Source organism: Eucalyptus grandis, chromosome 6 (genome assembly GCF_016545825.1).
Source record: "Eucalyptus grandis isolate ANBG69807.140 chromosome 6, ASM1654582v1, whole genome shotgun sequence".
Lineage (NCBI taxonomy): Eukaryota > Viridiplantae > Streptophyta > Magnoliopsida > Myrtales > Myrtaceae > Eucalyptus > Eucalyptus grandis.
The window spans coordinates 22,833,938-22,853,512 of NC_052617.1; the positions used below are offsets into that span (position 1 = coordinate 22,833,938).

At 42.1% G+C, this 19,575-nt stretch overlaps 3 protein-coding genes across 4 annotated transcripts; 2 read left to right on the forward strand and 1 right to left on the reverse strand.

The window, feature by feature from the left end:
• The first annotated feature begins 3,528 nt into the window (after positions 1-3,528).
• LOC104448940 (uncharacterized protein At5g43822) lies at positions 3,529-6,703 on the forward strand. Its single transcript, XM_010062892.3, has 7 exons — positions 3,529-3,783; positions 3,941-4,117; positions 4,237-4,355; positions 4,723-4,902; positions 5,412-5,468; positions 5,726-5,790; positions 6,281-6,703. The coding sequence occupies exons 2-7, from the start codon at positions 3,986-3,988 to the stop codon at positions 6,322-6,324; spliced, it is 597 nt and encodes a 198-aa protein (XP_010061194.2). The 5' UTR covers positions 3,529-3,783; positions 3,941-3,985; the 3' UTR covers positions 6,325-6,703.
• Positions 6,704-7,950: 1,247 nt separating this feature from the next.
• LOC104448941 (U-box domain-containing protein 44) lies at positions 7,951-14,125 on the forward strand. 2 transcript variants are annotated; one of them, XM_018876363.2, is made up of 4 exons: positions 7,951-8,326; positions 10,549-11,116; positions 11,222-11,531; positions 12,264-14,125. In XM_018876363.2, exons 2-4 carry the CDS (start codon positions 10,562-10,564, stop codon positions 13,835-13,837), a joined length of 2,439 nt encoding a protein of 812 aa, XP_018731908.2. In that variant the 5' UTR covers positions 7,951-8,326; positions 10,549-10,561; the 3' UTR covers positions 13,838-14,125. The 2 variants fall into 2 exon arrangements, with proteins under 2 accessions (XP_018731908.2, XP_010061195.2); XM_010062893.3 differs by having other exon boundaries at positions 7,952-8,326; positions 10,545-11,116.
• A 1,997-nt stretch (positions 14,126-16,122) lies between these two features.
• On the reverse strand, positions 16,123-19,277 carry LOC104448942 (F-box/kelch-repeat protein At5g42350). Its single transcript, XM_010062896.3, has 2 exons — positions 18,928-19,277; positions 16,123-18,231 (listed from the first exon to the last, which is right to left on the reverse strand). The coding sequence occupies exon 2, from the start codon at positions 18,174-18,176 to the stop codon at positions 16,452-16,454; it is 1,725 nt and encodes a 574-aa protein (XP_010061198.2). The 5' UTR covers positions 18,177-18,231; positions 18,928-19,277; the 3' UTR covers positions 16,123-16,451.
• Positions 19,278-19,575: the final 298 nt, after the last annotated feature.

Below are 19,575 nucleotides of genomic sequence, written 5' to 3' on the forward strand. Positions count from 1 at the left end.
GGCCGGACCTTGAAGACCCGAGCCGCTGCTCCGACGAAGCCTTGGCCGCGAGAACGACGCTCGCCACTCTTCACATACTCGGACGACGCCCGGCCTTTGGGATTCTTCTTGAACCGCAAGCTGTATATGCGGCCGAGCGGCGGGACCGGATCCATGGCCAAGATCTGGCTCCAAAACGGTAAGTAGGTTTCATTTAACACGAGTAGGAACCGTGTAACCTTCTCCCGATCTCTCATGGCCCGTGTATTGAGCCAAGGTCGCCTCGGGTCCCTCTAATTTCTCCTCTCGTCATGTCGATTTCATTCCATAGGGCGAGAGAGTTTGTTGTAGATTGCTTTGAGATCGACAAATTTCCTTGCTTGAGGTCCGATAATGCCTGCATTAGGGTGAAAATTTTTGCTCTATCGAGCTTGCCATACATTTCCCTTAAATTTTCCCAAAATTTGTTTGCATCTTCGGTCGGTGGTGCTCCGGCCGAGACAATTTCCAACCCAGGTCCGGACAAGTTGGTTGCACTTGCGCCATTGTCGTGCAAGCCGCTCATCGGACGGTATTGGGACGGTGCCGTCCAAAAAGCCGTCTTTATCTTTGGTCACAAGCGCTCGCCGGAGCTTGCGAGACCACAAAGAGTAGTTCTCCGGCCCTGACAGTCGCTGGGAGATCAGGCACAGCTCCGGTCCGTCGGCGGTCGCGGTGTACAGGCGGGTCTCCCGGTTCCAGTCGACCGCCGAGACACGCAAAGGAAAAAAACCGGGTCCGTAGGTCGGGTAAGGATTGTTCGCCCCATACCCAGGACCCGAACCACTCTGACTCGGGAAGGACCAGTTCGCCCCGTATCCAGGACCCGCTCCAGGTATGTGCGATGAGCTTTCCTCTAGCCCACCGATCCTTCCGGGTTGATTTGAGGTGAATTACAGTGTCGAACCTCCTTGATTTGGTTGGATTGATACAAAAAAACCGAACGTATGGTCCCTTTGGGGGATTTCCAGATTGAATCCTCAGTTGAGTCAAGTGCGGTTGCACGAGGCTTGTTTGACTTTCCGATGGATTTATCTCGTTGTTGTTCTCGGGGATGACTTGTGGATTTCCCTCAATCCCCACAAACGCCGGAAGTTGAATCTTCGCTTTTGACATGATTTCTCCTAAGAAGGCGTTGCGGAAGCTAGGCCAAGGTGGGAGGCTCGATACCATGTCGAAAAGTAGAAAGCTTGGGATTTGGGAGAATTGTATATTGCTTTTCTATATTCATTTCAATATGTAATTACAATCTATTTATAATACAGAGAGTCTAAAATAATAAAGGAATAAAAATATAGACAATATCCCAAAGATGTACATAAAATATTCCCTATAATCAAAGAGTCAATTAGGATCAATCGACATCGGCAACGGTATCTTCAACACAAGTTTGCATTGTATGTCCGTCTTGTGTTCTGTAAGTCACCAAGCAGACGGATTCCTGAGTTCGCAATACACAGATATCGCCAAATTTTGAGATCGCTTATGCACAGTGCTTGCATTCTCAGCACATGGCGTACCACATTCATTGTCGCAGCGACGTATTGCCGTAGAACTTTAGCACTCCCTCTCTCTTGGCGATAAACATCGCAAACATTTATGAGCCGCTTGTTTTTTCTTTCTTGAGCATTTTAAGGATATGCTCAGGTCCAATAAACTTTAGTACCTATACTCAAATAACATGGAAAACACCAAGCTAGCTAGGGATTATCGGTTCTCGATTCGGTTTGATCTCATCTAATCTCACCTAGAAACTTGGAACTGGATTGGGAAGGTTAGTTTCCAATTTCTAGGACTAGGGACCGAACCGGACAATCTTGGGAGCGGGAATTGGTTACTTAACCCAAAAAAATAAAAATAAAGAAATTATAGAGTTGTTATCATTTTAGGGTTTATTGCTATTTTAAGAAATTAAAAATATATTAAAAAAAGAGTCGGTCTAGTCCATCAATTCGATTTTCCCTTGGAATCAAAAACCATACTGAAAATCATCGATTCCATTTTTATGGAACCAAGAAGCAGGTGGGTGGATACCCCCGAGAATTGTATCAAATTGGCCAGTCTAGTCCGATTTGGTCTAGGCAATTCCTAGTTTGGTCGATTCGATATGTTCACCTCTAAAGCTAGCTATTATTCGAAACACTCAAATTTTGACAAAAAAATGCATATGATGTCCAAGGTTAATCCCGTTTATACATGATGGGGCCATTCAGAGACCAAAGTGATTACGGGCCATTAAGGGCATGTTTGATAACATATCAAACAATATTGCATCACTACATAATGTTTGATTCTATTCTTTTGTTCTAGGAAATAAAAAAAAAAAAAAAGAAATCCATTTGATAACTCTTTTGTTTTTGGAAATAGATTTAGAACAAATTCAAGAGGTAGAGAAAAATTGCTCTTTTATTTCCAAGAACAACTCTAAAATCAAGTTAAATCATTTTTTTTATTTTGTCTTCTTCTTCCTCTAACTGGTCGCAAAAATATAGTAAAATTATTTAAAAATATAATAAAATTATTAAAAAATTAAAAGAAAATTTTGAAAAATATAATAAAATAATAACATAAAAGTACATTTAAAATATAATAATAAATTTATATTAAAATGATAAATTAAAAAAATAACTAAAAATATAATTAAATTATTTTAAAAATTAAAAGAAAATTTAAAAATCTAATAAAATAATAAGATAAACTAATATTAAAAATATAATAAAATTACATAATAAAATATTTAAAATATGATAAAAATATTATAAATTTATTAAAAATTAAAAGAGAAAAATATAAAAAAAGTATTAAAAATTTAATAGAAATTCTAATTCACAAAAAAATTAAGAGTCATACTAAACACATTTCTATTCTGGGAATAGAAATTTTGGGCAATTATCAAATATCTTCGAAACTTGTTTAGAGAACAAAATTAAAAAAATCATTTCGAGAACAAAATAGTTACCAAACACAAATTAAGCTTTCTATTTCTTTTCTTCTTCTTTTTTTTTTTTTTTTTTTAAGGAAAATTACAAATAAAGGCCTAAAGTGCCATCATTTTTTCAAAAATGGCTTAAAGTAGAGATTATTTTAAATAAGAATTTGAAGTCTCCATATCAATGTCAAATAAGGACATGAACTCATTCGTGAAGGGTAATTTCGTCTTTTTAATTTTTTTTTTCCTTTTTTGTTTATTTTTTATTTTCATAAAAATTAAATAAAACTAAAACTTGAAAAAGGGATTCCCCTTTTAAAATTTTTCTTTTTTAAGTTTTAATATAATTAAATTTAAATTTAAATTATGCTTGGACAAAATTATCCTAATCAACTAAAAATTTTTACTGATCAATGAGTTGGCGAGACTAAACCCTTATTTGAAATAGTTATAAAAACTTCAGGCATTTCACTTATTTTATTTGGAATAAAATTTACTTTAAATTTTTATCCGTAAAAATGATGACATTTCTGTTTGGAATTTTCCTTTTTCTCTCCTATTCTCCTTTGTTGCTCTCTCTCTCTCAACCGCTGTTCGCGCGCTTCGCTCCCTCCTTCACCCACCCTAGGCCCTAGCCCTTTACCCCTCCCCATTACTTCGTCTCAGTAATTGCGAACACCAGTCATCGCAGCCGTCGTCGCTTCAGCTCGCCGTCCGCCGTCCGTCGCCCGTCGCCGTCGCCGTCGCCGTCGCCGTCGCCGTCTTCGACTGCGCGCCGGCTCCATCGAGCTGAGGATAGGGTTTCCGTGCCGCTCCCCGGGGGAATTCGCCGCGAGGTAATCGCGTTCCCGCTCTTCGGTCCTCTCCCCAGTCGTCTAGTTCCTTTTTTTTTTGTTTCTGTTTTCTGTTCCCGCGGTTACGATTAGAATGGAAAGTGGGTTTTTTTTTTTTTTTTTTTTTTTTTGAATTAATCGCCTCCGTCGTGCTGTGCAGCGGCGATCGAAGCCGCGCCGTTGATGATCGGCGATCGAGAGAAGAATGGAGGCGGCGGTAAGAAAATTCCAGCAGAAGTTCAAGAAAGTCCGGGAGGAGATGGATCGTTGGGGGGAGCTTCAACTTCGTCTAGTCTCCCAGTTCAGGAACGCCTCTTCGATTATGGACAGATTACAGGTATTTTCGTTGGATTCTGTTCTGGGAATTCAACGTTTCTTGTTTCCGTTTTTGTCGTGGCTTTTTCCCCCCCCTTCTTTCGTGGGACGGTCAAACTGAATTAGTAATCTCGCCGTTAGGTGATTCGAGATGGTAAGAACTACGGTCCCCTGAAAGCTGTTGATGGCATTGGTGAAGCTGTTTGGACTAAGCAGGTGGAGTCATTGGAAAACATTATGCTTTCAATGAGGAAGACCATGTAAGTCTAGACAATGCCCACCAAGTGTTTGGCAAAATTTCTGTGCTGGTTTTAGAGCTACGAATCCATGAATTCTACCGCTACGTAGTTGGTCTAGGGGTAAGGGGTCACTTGTCTTCCATCACTGTCATGAATTCATACCTTGTGTGAAGAGACTTTCTGTCTGCTAACACTTTGTTGCTCGTGATGGGCTTGCGAACCTCAAACTTCCTGATTGAAATTTACCCCTCCCAATCTTTTTTTTTTAGGTATAAAAATGATAGAATTCACTCTTAGCTTCCACCAAGCCTTACAGATTTAGGACAAGAGATACTTTTATTTGCGACTTTCATTGGACTGTATGTCATTGGATTGGTGAAATTTTCAGGGAGGAGTTTCATGGTGTTGTCATGTCTCTTGAAAAGATCCATCGAGACAGCAAGCAACTAGTTAAAGGGGGATCCGGCCAGCCCAGTGTCAAGTATCTGCAGCAGCAAGTGGGAGTAAAACCATGTCTTCAAGATTGCTTGGATGGGCTTATGATTCTCTATGAGATGCACCGCTCAGAGTATGCAACTTCCCTTTCTGGAAAAACAACCTTTTTCCTTGCTGATGCCTAGTTTGTGGGGAGACCTTATTTTGGGAGAAATGCTTGAGGTTTTTAATGAGCAAAGCGGTCAGAGGTTGAATATATCTACAGTCTAGCCCAGGATTTTATCCCAGCCTCCTGGGCCATGGTTGTAGTATTTCCATGAATTAAGCAAATTGCAGACCAGTTTTGAACTTGGGAAGACAGTCGTTCACCTGTATGGTGCTTCAGCTAGATAAAATTTTATATGAATCTAGCATGGCATCAGGCACTTGAATAACCACAATGACTTTTTCCCCATCGAGAGGATTCTATTAGATGCTTGCATCTGTTCATTTCTGAGGTTCTTTTAGTTCTTATGATTTTCTATGTCCTAGCATTTAGCTTTCTTCACATGCTCCAATAGCATAGCCTATAGTCCCCTGCATCTAAGTATAAGCAATTTGAAGTCAATATGTTTATTAGAACATCTTCCTTTGTTTTGCCAGGTATTTTCTGAAATCCTCAGTTGTATCAGCACTTTCAACTCTAGCCTTGAAACCAAGGTACTTGAAACTGTCTCTAATGGGTGAGGCTGCAGTGAATATTGTATCATCTTAAGTTTGTATAATTGTATGTTTACATTGAAAATCTCAATAATTTGGCCATTCATTCCTCTTCCATGATCTCCATCAGAGATATTGATGTGCACTTGTTCATGTTCATGCATGGTTTCCAAGGAATATGTAGAGTTTGCAATTACCGTACAGATTCCTGATATGCACACTGTTAATAATTTGTTCTTGTATGGTTCACACTGCAGTGCGAGTGACCTGCATGCACTACAGCAACTTTTGGTTGATCAGCCTAACATTCCCAAAGAGGAAGGTATGTATTCATGTTGGGTGTATGGACAGTCTTGAACAGTGAGCTATCTTATGCTGATCCTCCCAGTGATCTCAAACACTACGGAGAGCAATTGAACTGATAAGCTGATATTGACAGGGCTGAATCACGTTGGCATCAGTTGCCTTCATTCTTATGTGATTGAGTTGTTCTTCAAGTTGCTATCGTTGTTTACATATAAGATTTGGGAACCACAGTTCTCCCTTGACTGAGAAACTAGGTTTGTTGGTTTTTGTGTTAATGAGGCATATGAGCGTGACCTACAGAACTTGAGGTGTGATCAATGAGAATGATAACAATAATGGTCTTTACATCTTCCAAATCCTCGTGCTTCATCGAGCTATTGAGACTTTCACTTGCCATTTGTTGTAGTTGGTCTATATGTGTGTTGTGCTGTCAACATGTCTAAACTTTATGCTTATTACTATTCACTCAAGGTGTCCGTTTTCTTTCTTTCTTTCCTTTTTTGCAGTGCAATTCATCTATGACATCATATTTGCCGAAGAAATCTGCTGATGCCCAATATGATGCAGTCACATGCTGGATATCCATGGGTTCGAGCAGTTCCCTCGTGGAATTTTCCCTTCGGGATTCCAGGAAAAGATGGGTTTATTGAGGTTCTTCCTTCAACCCATTTGACTACCTGAAGGAGCACTTGGCTTAGTTCTAATTTCTTGAAGCCTCCCATGAAAGCCAGCACGTGGAAGATGATGTTTCGGGGTTCAATTTTGTACCGACATATGTCCGTCTTGTGTTCCAGGAGGATTCTTGAATTCGCAATACACAGATATCACCAAGTTTTGAGATTGCATATGCACAGTGCTTGCATTCCCAGGACATGGTGTAGCTCATTAATTGTCGGGATGGCTTATCGCCATAGAACTTTAGGGCTCTCTCTCTCTCTCTCTCTCTTCTCTCTCTCTTCGAGATGAACTTAGCAGACCCTTATAATAAACTTAAGTACTAACGCTCAAATGACATGAGGAAAACGCCAAGCTTGCTAATATTTGGAACGCCTGGATTTTGCCGAAAAATGCATATGATGTCAGAGGTTATTCTCGTGTATACACGAGTAACACGATGGGGCCATTTGGAGACCGAAGTGATCATGGATCATTAAATGGAGTTAATTCAATTGGACCTTCCAATGAGAAACTGCCCGTTGGCCTTTATTTGTACGATCGCGTGTTCTTCCAACATGTCACAGCAAAATTAGAACTCCACTTACTCCCAAACATTACTTCGTCTCATCACTTCTTGCGCATGTCCCCAAAGCTAAAATACACGAGCCGGCGCCGCCGTTCCAGTGGGACGACCACATCGATCTGTGGATGGCTCGTGAATGACCTTGGCGAACGACCCCATTCGGAAAGGCCTGGCTCCCTTCCTTTTTATGCCTGGCCCACCTACTTGAAGCGGATCCCACGACTTTTGTAGTCTCTTGAGACTATTCATGATCACGACGCATTGTATCCGAATACATTTTCCTCGCAATTCCCTACATCAAGCATTCAAGACCATGACCACTTAACGGCCGTTTATTGAAGGGATAAGATTTGTAAATCAGTGATTCGGTTTGTAACGACAAGGGTGGGAGTAATTGTCGAGATTGGAGAGCTTGGACAAATTGCGACTTTGGCGACAGAAGATAAAAATGAGTCAAATTCCATGTGTTTTGATATAGTAAAATGGAGTATCGTATATGTGATGACACTTATATTAATTTGTAATGAAATATTTTTCGATTCATAGCACAAAGTGAAAAATATGATTAGGACAAAAACCGACCCCAACACGTTGGGGTCGGGGGCATGGATTGGGTGCGAGAGTCTCTCCGTCATCTTAACTGATGCGGAAAAGGGAAAGGAGGGAAGGAGGACGACAAAAGTTGCCAGGCCGAGCACAGCCACCCACCCACGCCCCCCGGGCACAGCCAGCCTGTCTGACCGTCCCTCCGTCTCTCCACGTTTGATTCGTTCGTCCGCGAGGCTGCAACGACGACTATTCCCCTCTCAGTCAACCCTCCCCTCACCCTCTCTCGCTCGATCCCGAGTCAAATCGTGAAGTCGGGATTGCTCTCCTCCTTTTTTTTTTTTTTTTTGTTTTTTGTTTTTACTTTTCCTTTCAAAGCTTTCTATTTTCTTTCCATCATTTTTTTTTTCTCTCCGATTCTCCAGCCTTGTCTGCTCCCTCTCAACTACTGTTCGCGCACCTCCCTCCCTCCTTTCTTCGTTCCTTCCCCTGGCCCCTTCGCCTACCCCTCCCCTTACTTCGTCTCGGTAATCGCGAACGCCAGTCATCGCGGCCGCCGTCGCTTCAGCTCGCCCTCCCCGCCGCCCGCCGCCCGCCGCCCGCCGCCCGCCGTCGTCTTCTTTGACTGCGGGCCGGGTCCGTCCGGGAGAGCTGCAGCGATCGCCGCGCCTTGCTCGCGATGGGTTCCCGTCCGCGGGCCGCGCGATGGCTCCGTCGAGCTGAGGGTAGGGTTTCCGTGCTGCTCCCTGGGGGAATTCGCCGCGAGGTAATCGCATTCCCGCTCTTCGGTCCTCTCCCCGGTCGTCCTGTTCCTTTCTCTTCTTCTTTTTTTTTTTAACCCTTTTTTTCTTTTGTTCCCGCGGTTACGATGAGAATGGAAAGTGGGGTTTTATTTATTTATTTATATATATATTAATTGTGTCGGTTGTGCTGGAATTGGGAAGTGGATCGTCTTTTGCGCGGTTTTTGCTGGTCCGGTGGACAAGCAATCTCGTGCCTGAGCTGTGCAGCGGCGATCGAAGCCGCGCCATTGATGATCGGCGATCGCCGGTGAGGAAAATCAATTGGGTCTAGCTAGGAGGGGACTATGGGGGAGTTCTTGACTCGACTGAATTTTAGTTCTAGCTTTGGAAAGCAGTGTGATTCGACCGTAATTTACGCGTGACCAGGGAATTGGCTGAGACGGTTTCTGGCGGTTGTCTTGCATTGGGTTTTTTTTCACCTTTTTTTCCTTTTTTGGGTTGGTAGCTTGATTTAACTCATTCCATATCGGTTCTCTTCTAAGAGGCTGCAAAACTGTCCCTTCTTTGGGATTTATTCGTATCAACCCGTGCAATTGGATGTCATGAATGGAATCTTACCATTATCCTCTATCTTTATAACCTTATGTGCCTAATGTGCAGAAACTCGTGCGAAATTATTGTAAACACGCAGTTCCCCAGAAAAGACCATTCATTGATGATCATCATTCTGCGGCTAGGGCATCAGATGGGGGTTGCATATTGGTTTTCTTATGTTTACGTGGAAGTCTATTATGGAATCATAAATTGTTATCACCTGACAATTTATCTGGACTGACCGCGTGTGACGCAATGGGAACTTGCATGCACGCTCATAGCTCCACGCGAAAAATCGAAACTGAAAGAATTCTCAAAATCAGCATTTTCATAGAGAGGTGACCAGATGCTTCAGCAGAACAAAATTGGAAAAAAATTCATTTGAAACCCTAATTACTTGACAATATAGTCTAAACAATGAGAAAACAAAAACAATAAAAAAATAACGAATTAGTCAAAAAGTGCTGAAAACAAGCCTAAAAATAGAAATTGCCCTCAAACATTTCAAACTAATGAATATTGAGACAGCGTCTGTAAAGTATATTTGGAATGTCGACTTTACTTGATTGAGTAGCGAGATTATACACAAAGAGACATATGTTAGTCTATATGAAGACCCACAGACTTAATTGTACCAGTATGTGAACCCTTGTAGTTGTTTGAGATATGTCATAGGCTCTATGGAACGATTGATGTGGCACTAAGGTGTGTTCATGATGTATATGGTGACCAGATTGTGGTATAGACAATGGTAAATGTACTGTTTGTGGTTTGTATCTTTCTTATTATGCTTGATTCTAAACTAAGGTGGTGGTTTACTTGTTCAGTCGATGTTTGCTTACTCAGCTATGAGGATGAGCTATAGCGTTTCCAGGTTTGTTTAGCTAGGGAGAATATGGGGATTGGGATCCTGATTAGAGTCGCAATGGAAGCATTGTCGGTATTTATTTGTTTTGAACTTGATCATTTACTAAGAGTAATAATATAAATGAGGTTATTTGGGGGATATCTATTTTGGCTTCATTAACTAGCGATCCAGGAGCATACTTTATGGAACCTGAAACTCCTTCCGGATCAAAAGTTGTGACCTCTTCCCTCCATACTATACACACCTTACTTCCAGGCCTATTTTATTGATTTCTGCTTCTTGTACCACATCGGGAACTTTTCTGCAATTGTGTCCACATCAACATATATGCACGACTTAGGAATAGCATAACTGCAATGGGTGAAATGGTTTAATACCAGCATTAAGCAGCTTGTATAACTTATCCAGATAAGTTATTTGATGCATGCCATTATCAATTATACATCTGCCAGCTCATGTTTTGCACCTCTCAAACCAGAAACTTACTGTTCATGTCTGTTTTGCATATGGACCATGACACCTCTGGCTGCTGGACTTAGAATTAGCCACCCATATAGTGTTCATCCATGCATGAGTTTTCTCTTAACAAGAGTTATTGCATTTAGGGGAAGAAATGGTGGTATTGAATCACCAACATTCTATTTGCACGAGGTGTGGTTATTACGCATTTTCTGTGAGAGGATTTATCACCTTACGGATCTTATTTGGTGATAATCTTGCTACTCTTCTTTGTTGTCAAAGAAATTAACATGCAGCCTTTCTCTGGTTTCATTTCGCAGTCAGATATTTGGATCAGATGGCAGGAAGTTGGGATGGAAGCCATGACACTGGCAGCCAGTCAGATGAAAGCCATCAGTTTGACAGGCTGCATATTGAGCCTCTCTATGATGCATTTGTATGCCCTTTGACAAAACAAGTTATGCACGATCCTGTGACATCAGAGAATGGACAAACTTTTGAACGTGCGGCCATCGAGAACTGGTTTAAAGAATGCAGAGAGAACGGAAGGAAGTTGGTTTGCCCACTGACGCAAAAGGAATTGAGAAGCACAGAGCTTAAACCTAGTATAGCTTTGAGGAACACAATTGAGGAATGGACTGCTAGAAATGAAACTGCTCAACTTGATATGGCACGGAGGTCATTAAATTTGGGTAGTTCAGAAAGTGACATTGTGCAGGCGCTAAGGTACATTCAGCACATCTGTCAAAAAAGCCGAATAAACAAGCATGTAGTGCGCAATGCAGCTCTCGTACCTATGATTGTTGAAATGTTGAAGAGCGGTAGTCGTCGAGTCCGGTGCAAAGCTCTTGATACCCTTAGAATTGCGGTGGAGGAAGATGAAGATGTTAAGGTTCTGAATCTTTTATATTACTGGTGAACTTTGAGGAATAGCAAGTACAATTAACAGCATGTTGATTTTGTTGCCTATTTTCATTGCCTGTCTGATGTCTTGTAGGAAATAATTGCTGAGGGGGACACTGTTCGCACAGTAGTTAAATTCTTGTCTCATGAGCAGTCTAAGGAGAGGGAAGAAGCTGTTTCTTTGCTGTATGAGCTCTCCAAATATGAGGTCTTGTCTGAAAAGATTGGCTCGGTAAATGGTGCTATACTCATTTTGGTTGGAATGTCTAGCAGCAAATCAGAAAATGTTTTGACTGTTGAGAAGGCTGAGAAGACGTTAGAGAATCTGGAAAGTTGCGAGAACAATGTGCGGCAGATGGCTGAGAATGGTAGACTGCAGCCTCTTCTGACACAACTGCTTGAAGGTGCTTTTCTGGATACTTGTGGTTACATGAACGCCTTTGTTTCTCTGTTGACTTTATCAAACAAGATGATGCAAGTTGTGAACTATATTTTTTCTTGTGCTTTTAAGAATAAACTTCAACACCCCCCCCCCCCAAAAAAAAAAAAAAAGCACGCAGCAGCAGGCATTGACAGAGATTCTTAAGAATTAGTTTTGTGCTTTGCTCATACAAAAAATCAATTGACGGTATATTGTTTTTAAGGCAGTTCGTACTCTCCATTTTTATTTTCTGGGGTCAAATCATACTCTCCATTTCAAGGCACAGGAATTGATGCTTAATGATTCGTAGTCTCTTCTAACTCCCAGCTGAAATAAACATTAGGTTTCTGAGAGATCAGAGAGAACAAGGTGTGGAAGTTTGGACATCATTAGAACAAGATGACTTCCAAGATGGTCGCTCTAGTTTCTCAATGAATTTAAGTGCAGAGAAATTCCAGTGAGGACATTAGCACTTAGCATTCTCCTATCTTAGATATTTTCTCAAAATATATCCAATGCCTGCTTTCTGTGTCTTCTGTGACTGGGACTGTGTTAATGAGCTAACAGTCCTGCTCCTAATGGGAGTTTCTGTTTGAATTTTCTGCTTTAATTTTAATTTGACTATGGTCATTATGACATATTCGAACCGTCCTGAGCTTTATTGTCTTACCATTTTTAATGGGAGTATGGATATGCTGTTGATTTTTGGATGCAGGGTCTCAAGAGACTAAACTTTCCATGGCTAGTTTTCTTGGTGAGCTGGCTCTTAACAATGATGTCAAGGTCCTTGTAGCTAAGAGGGTGGGCTCTGCACTGATCAATTTAATGAAAAGCGGCAGCATTCTGTCAAGAGAAGCTGCTTTAAAAGCTTTAAACCAGATTTCCTGCGAAGCAAGTGCCAAAGTGTTGGTAGATGCTGATATTCTTCCTCCTCTTGTCAAAGATCTCTTCACTGTTGGTGCTAATCAACTTCCGATGCGCTTGAAAGAGGTGTCTGCAACAATTCTTGCCCACATTGTCAACTCAGGCATTGATTTTGATGGCATACCTGTGGGACCAGACCATCGGACTTTAGTCTCAGAAGACATAATCCATAATCTGCTCCACCTTATTAGCAATACTGGTCCGGCAATTGAGTGTAAGCTTCTTCAGGTTCTTGTTGGGCTCACCAGTTCTCCTGCTACTGTTCTGAGCGTCGTAGCTGCCATCAAAAGCTCTGGTGCTATTATCAGTTTGGTTCAGTTTATTGAGGCTCCGCAGAGAGATTTGCGTCTAGCTTCTGTTAAACTTCTGCAGAACCTTTCCCCACATATGGACCAGGAGTTAGCAGATGCCCTTCGTGGCACAGTTGGCCAGCTTGGGAGCCTAATGAGAGTGGTCACTGAAAATGCAGGCATAACTGAAGAGCAAGCAGCAGCTGCTGGACTTTTAGCTGAGCTCCCAGAGAGGGATTTGGGTCTCACACGGCAGATGCTAGACGACGGTGCCTTTCAGCAGATCATTTACAGAGTGCGAAGGATACGACAGGGAGAGACTAGGGGCATCCGCTTTGTGACGCCCTATCTGGAAGGGCTGGTACGAATCCTAGCTAGGATCACTTTTATTCTGCCTGATGAACCGGGCGCTGTTCAACTCTGCCGAGAGCACAATGTCGCTGCACTGTTTATTGAATTGCTTCAGTCCAATGGACTTGACAATGTACAGGTGGTTTCTGCCATGGCCTTGGAGAACTTGTCTAGAGAATCCCGAAACTTAACGAGATTGCCAGAATTGCCCCCACCAGGATTATGCTCTTCCATCTTTCCATGTTTTAGTAAACAGCCTGTAATAACAGGATTGTGTCGGCTTCACCGAGGAACATGTTCACTGAGAGAAACATTTTGTCTTCTTGAAGGACAAGCTGTAGAGAAATTGGTGGCGCTTTTAGACCACACGAATGAGAAAGTGGTCGAGGCAGCGTTGGCAGCATTATCCACATTGTTAGAGGATGGGGTTGATGTTGAGCAAGGGGTTGCCATATTGTGTGAGGTGGAAGGAATTAAACCTATTTTCAACGTGTTGCTGGAGAAAAGAACAGATAGCTTGAGGAGATGGGCAGTTTGGGCAGTTGAGAGGCTGTTACGGACTGAGGATATAGCATATGAAGTATCTGGCGATCCTAATGTGAGTACAGCACTAGTTGATGCTTTCCAACATGCCGATTACCGAACAAGGCAGATTGCTGAGAGGGCCTTGAAGCATGTCGACAAGATACCCAACTTCTCAGGAATCTTCCCGAATATGGGATAGGCCTATTTAGATACTTCCCATTTGATCAACACTCTCCAACCTTGTATGTAATTTCCTTTGCTGCCTTTCAATTTTGAGGTCCAGTGTATTGGTTGTGATCGATAGTATATGGCAGTGCTATACAGAATTCTTTGAGGGATTTTAGATCTTTCCTTTTGTCTTTTATATTGCCCCTTCTGCCAATCTTCTGTTTTCTCGCATGATCTGCATTTGTTGTATCAACATAATGTCAATGTTATATATGATTTGACTTCAGAGATTAATTACAAGTAACGAGATGTATCTGCATGATTGTATTGCCTTTATTCCCTGTAAAAGTCTAATGCTCTTGACTCTTAAGCTGAAGATTGCTTCGCAAATGACTTCATCAAATAGTTCCAATCTTTGGCTCTCTAGTAAGATTTACCACCATTTATGACACCTCGAGGAAGTGTATTGATTGTGAAGTTTCTTGGAGAAGTTTTGGCCATACATTTCCTGTTCTCATCTTTCTTGGGAATCTATATGTCGACTGCCATACACCACATTGGGTTTTTCTCCTTTGGATATCTCCCCAACCTCTCTCGCTGCCACGACAGTTTATGGTGTAATTGGTGAATGATAGAAGCCTACGTTTCCTGTAAGTTCCGAAAATCTGATGGTCATCCTGCAAGTTGGCTCATCATTATACAAGTCGTGATAAGAAGCAGCATGCAAAGTAAATACGGACTGCGGTGGCCTTGTCCATCTTTCTGGTTGTCATCAGAGAAAAAGCTAGTTTGGCTGCATCTGGAGAATGATATACTATCATCTGTGCAGCTGTTTCTCTCTGTTTCCTTCTCTCAACAGACGACGCCAAGATGTAGAGCATGTGATTCCTGCTCAGAAATGTACATTCCTGTCATTTGGTGCGATACCGCCTTCTACAAGGACTGTTTCAATCCCAATCATCCAGCGTACAACCCTGCGGAGTTGAAACTAGCAGGGTTTTGATTTCAGGAATTGTCTAGAAGGTTTTTGACGTGAAGTCGGAATTGTCCTCAAGACCAATGACTGAGAAAGTCACTATTTCTGAGCGATGTAACGAGGAAAGAAACTAATCGCCTACACAGCAACACATACTGATCATGGCATGAACATGGCACGTCGCACATCCTATTTTTTCTTTATATGAACCGCAGGCATTGCACATCGTACGTCCTAACAGTCTTGACGAATGGATTGTTTCTGCTCGAGTCCTTCACCTACAACTGAGTGAAATTGCTTGGCAATATCACTGAATGTTTGTTACGTCTTTCAAAAGTCCAGAATGGAAAAAGGGCATTGCCAAGTATCCTGCCGAATTCAATTGATCCTCCCTTAGGGCTGGTTTTTTGTCTTAAGCACAATTTGTGGCCATCTTAGTGTTAGTGTATGTAACCCACTTGACAATTGTCATTGTGGCATTGTATCTAGAGATTTATCCCTCACTTGGTGGTACCTGTTTTATATTGCCTAATGTCTTCTTCACACCTAGATGTTGTCTGGATAGTTCTGGATAAAGGTATGGTATCAGCAAGGAGTAGCACTAGTGTAATAGATGATACCTGCGGACATATGGATATTGTGAATCTCAGAGTCGGATTACTGCTCTCTGCATCAAACTACACGTAAACACTAACAAAAAAAAACGGACAAGAAGGAGAAACTCGGTCGATAGCTGCACAGACAAATATGTCTTTTAAGGGTTGGCACTGAAACCCAACTACGAGACCTTGGTTTGTATGGCTCCGAAACTACTAAGAGAAAAAATCAAGTACGCTGGAGAAAATCCCCATTCAATCAAAGTCTGAACAGAACATTTACAGGCTAAAGCATTCCAACATAGTTAAATTACTATTTTAAGGAATATGCCTTCGGTGGCTCCATTAGACACTCTGTTCATTTGTTTGGAAATGGACCAGTATGGCACACCTTCACCGTACGTTCAATCAACAAGTTGCTGACTGTTTCAACAAGTGCTGTAGGCTACTAAACCCCGTACCGCGTATCTGTACATAATTTTAAATGGCAATGGAAAACAACAAGAACAACAGAACCATGTAGCCAGTAAGTCGGCATAATCACTCCTCTATGTACCCCTTTCTACCAACGTGGAGCAACGCACTGATTACAGCCAGAGACACTCAGATTAGAAATACACCCCATTTTTGTGTTCTATCAGACGGACTTAACAGCATCGATACTGGACTAGGCTTTCATTAAACCAAATCAGCATGAGATTTTCACAGGTCAAGTAGGCAATTTGGGAACTAGCAAGACCAAAGTGAAGAAGCAATGGAGAGCATATATATAAAATGCGAGAGAAAGCAACAATTAAAGTACAGAATTAGTCTGATACTGGAGAAATCAAATTTTACATCAAAAGTTACATGGGAGAGTTGCGCCTCCAGTACAATCAATGTGAGAAACACAGCACAAACGGAAGGAGTGATGAGAGACTGGAGGAAATCGCCCATGCAAAAATCATTTTCATCAAAGAATTAAATGCAGGACCCAATGTTGCATCTGCAATGCATGATCAAAACCTCTGCACAATGATAAATAGAAATCAGAAACTATCTGGGTGAGTAGCAACTTCATTAGAGGGATGATTTCACAAATAAGCCACAGCTAGAGACTTGGTCATGCAAGATGAAGCATCGAGTTCATGAGCCATCTGATTCCTTGATATATGACGCCAGTTGGGGCCCTTTTCTGAAACGTCACACATTGTCATGAAATCCAACACCTGACCAAATATTTTGAACATTTCGACCCCAAATATGGAGTTTCTATCGGCCACAAATGTGGCATTCCAGTCCATCGGAGCATCGGGATGTACAGACACCTCACTCCAACCAAGGCACCTGAGATCTAACTCCCACAATTTTCTCACAGCCTTGTTTCTCCTGCCAATTTGACCATCCCCCTCACACCAAGAAACTGAGAGCATAAAAAGCCGGCCATCACAAGAAACAAGTTTCGGGTAATACTCATGAACACGTGGAGGAAATGGGCTAGTCTGTATCCCAATCCAATATCCCCTTTCTACATCATATCCTGCAAGCTTGTCACTCTCTGAATAGACATAAAAGATGCCATTACAAACAGTTCCAGAGCAAACAATCCCAAAATCTGGTGGCAGCTTCTGGATTTCTGTCCACTTATTAGATACAGAGTCGTATATTTCTCCAGAATCTAATGGCTCGTCCCATGAACCAAGCCCTCCAACAGCAATAACCACGAACCTTCTAGAGCTCTTTGAGCTTGATTGATCAATCTTTTGCCTGACCAACTTGTGTGGCTTTCTAGCAGAACAAACCGACAAATCATTCTCATCAAAAGTGTTTCTTTGTTGACGTCTTAGAGAAAGCCTGTGAGGATCCTCATAAACATCTGATCCACCACCCATCCTTGACCTATTAAAACGCCTCTCTTGCCGGATTTGATGGCCCTGAGTCGCTGAAAAATCTGGATGGACCTCGGAAGCTCCTAAGATAGGCATTGACCTGGCGTATTTCATAGAAGCAATTTTACGCCAAGATTTAGTCAATGGACTGAAAACAAAGGCTCCTTTGTGTGTCTTGAATGAGCTTCTATCCACTCTGCCGAAATTGGTCAAGCTAGAGCAACCCCCTACTATATATACATCTTCTAGGATATTGGCAACAGAAAACATGAACCTTCCCTTTAGGATATCGGCGTCTATCTTGTGCCATTGATCCTGATACACATCCAGCGCATGTATTTCGGCAGAGCAATAGCCATCTTTCACAGCACCAAACAAGAACAGCCATGGATTATGATGCAAGCCTTCTCGTCTCATCTGAAGGAAGCGCGAAGTAGAAGTCAAGTTTCTCCACTTCTTGCACACAAGGCGTGCACTCATGAGGCTGGTTAGCGGCAGCCTCACCAAGCACATCTCTAGAATATCATCTGGAAGAAAAACGTGCATTCTGCTGTTAAAGGTTGATTCTTCAAGTTCTAAATCCTTTCTGGTATTTTTTTTCCAAAATCTCTCTTTCACTCCATACGAGAAGCAGTCTACTCCAGTTTCTTCGGTACCGCATATGGTACTGTATCCTCTGCCATCTTCACTGGCACTCGACCTTCTCCTACTACTTGGGTCCCCATATTCCTCGCCCGTGTCAGCACCCACCTTGCAACCCCCACCTCTGCCATATATAGTTAGACATCTCAACGAAACCCTTCTAACACTATCGTCTTCATCTTCACTTTTGAGGCTCTTCTTCCTCAATTTTTGACTGACACTCCGCATGAGACGTTTTGATACACTCAAGGCCTCAAAATCTTGACGCAAATGGTTTTCATCTGCCATCTACTCAGCATGCTGATCTCCAGTCGTCTTGCAGGTCGAAGCAATCATCGTCTCACTGTATTACACGACGATCCATTCATGTTATAACATCAACCACCATCCAAAAGCAAAGCGTGAAGAAATTAAGCTGAAAGGAAACACTTCGAACAATCTATCATAGCCACAATCACAGGAAAGCAAATCACATCAGTCTCAAGAATGCAGCAACCACAGACACCCCCACACTGCACAAACAACTTTTGAGAACCATACACACTCAAAGTTCAGGTGATGAAGTACCTTATGTCGGTACTGAGATCACCCCAGGCATTAAATCCAGAAATGAAAACAACAATTCAAATTCTTCATCCTTTCACAGCTAAATTTCTTTTCTTTTCTTTTTTTTCTTTTTTTCGACAAGCAACTAGATGACCACATTAATTACTGCCGATGAAAAAAGTTTGAATTTCAACACAAACCAAGAAGAGGAAATGCAGGAACAAACATTCCATAAATACCACCAAAAACTAGATCCGCAGATCCGAAGCTACGAATCAAACCCAACCCACATGAACAACATTCAAATCCACGCCACACGCCTCCGAATCAAAAGTTAATGGTCTTAAGCAACGATTCCCTACAGACAAATTTCAACCCAAGAACGGGGGCGCAAAGAGAGCCCGGATCGCAACGACAAGAGGAAGCGACAGCAACGAGCGATGACCCACATTAGATCGAGCCCATCAGACGCTCAAAGACTCTCCAAAATCACCTGAAAGCGACGTCGCTCGAGGAACCCAGAACGCGATATCCCTCAAGAAGCATCCGGGGACGACGGAAAGCCTCGTCCGGGAAATGGGTAATGCCGGCTCGAGCTCCAAAGGTCCTTGCTTTTCGAGAGAGAGAGAGAGAGACGGAGGAGGTGGGTGGGGGTGTGCTGTGTGTGTGGGAGTTTCTTAAATGGGGAAAGTGATGGATCAATTCGTTCGGACAGCGAGAGACACTGTCGATCGTTAAACCTCGAGCTTTACTAAATCCAAACAAAAATTTGAGTGGGTCGGAGTGGAATTAGCAAAAGCGACGCAGCGTTCGCTCCTCCAAAGTGACTGACTCCCCACCTCTCCTCTTTTCAGCCCCGCCTCCCTCTCTCTCTCTCTATAATTTGTTTTGTCCCCTGTGTCTGAGGAGGAAGGAATAAAAAAGACAACTTTTCTTCTGTCAATCGCCATTTTTGTTGGCAACAGTGAAATTTGATTTCTTAGTTTCCCCATCGAAATCCAAGATACCATTTAAGTTCTCGATTTAAAATTTTTATATTTTAGTACGGTAAAGATTTCGGGATTCTATCATTAAGATCTGTCAATTTTGAGCAAAATTCGTTATTAGAATTTTTAAAAAAATGAGAAGCTAAAATTTTGGT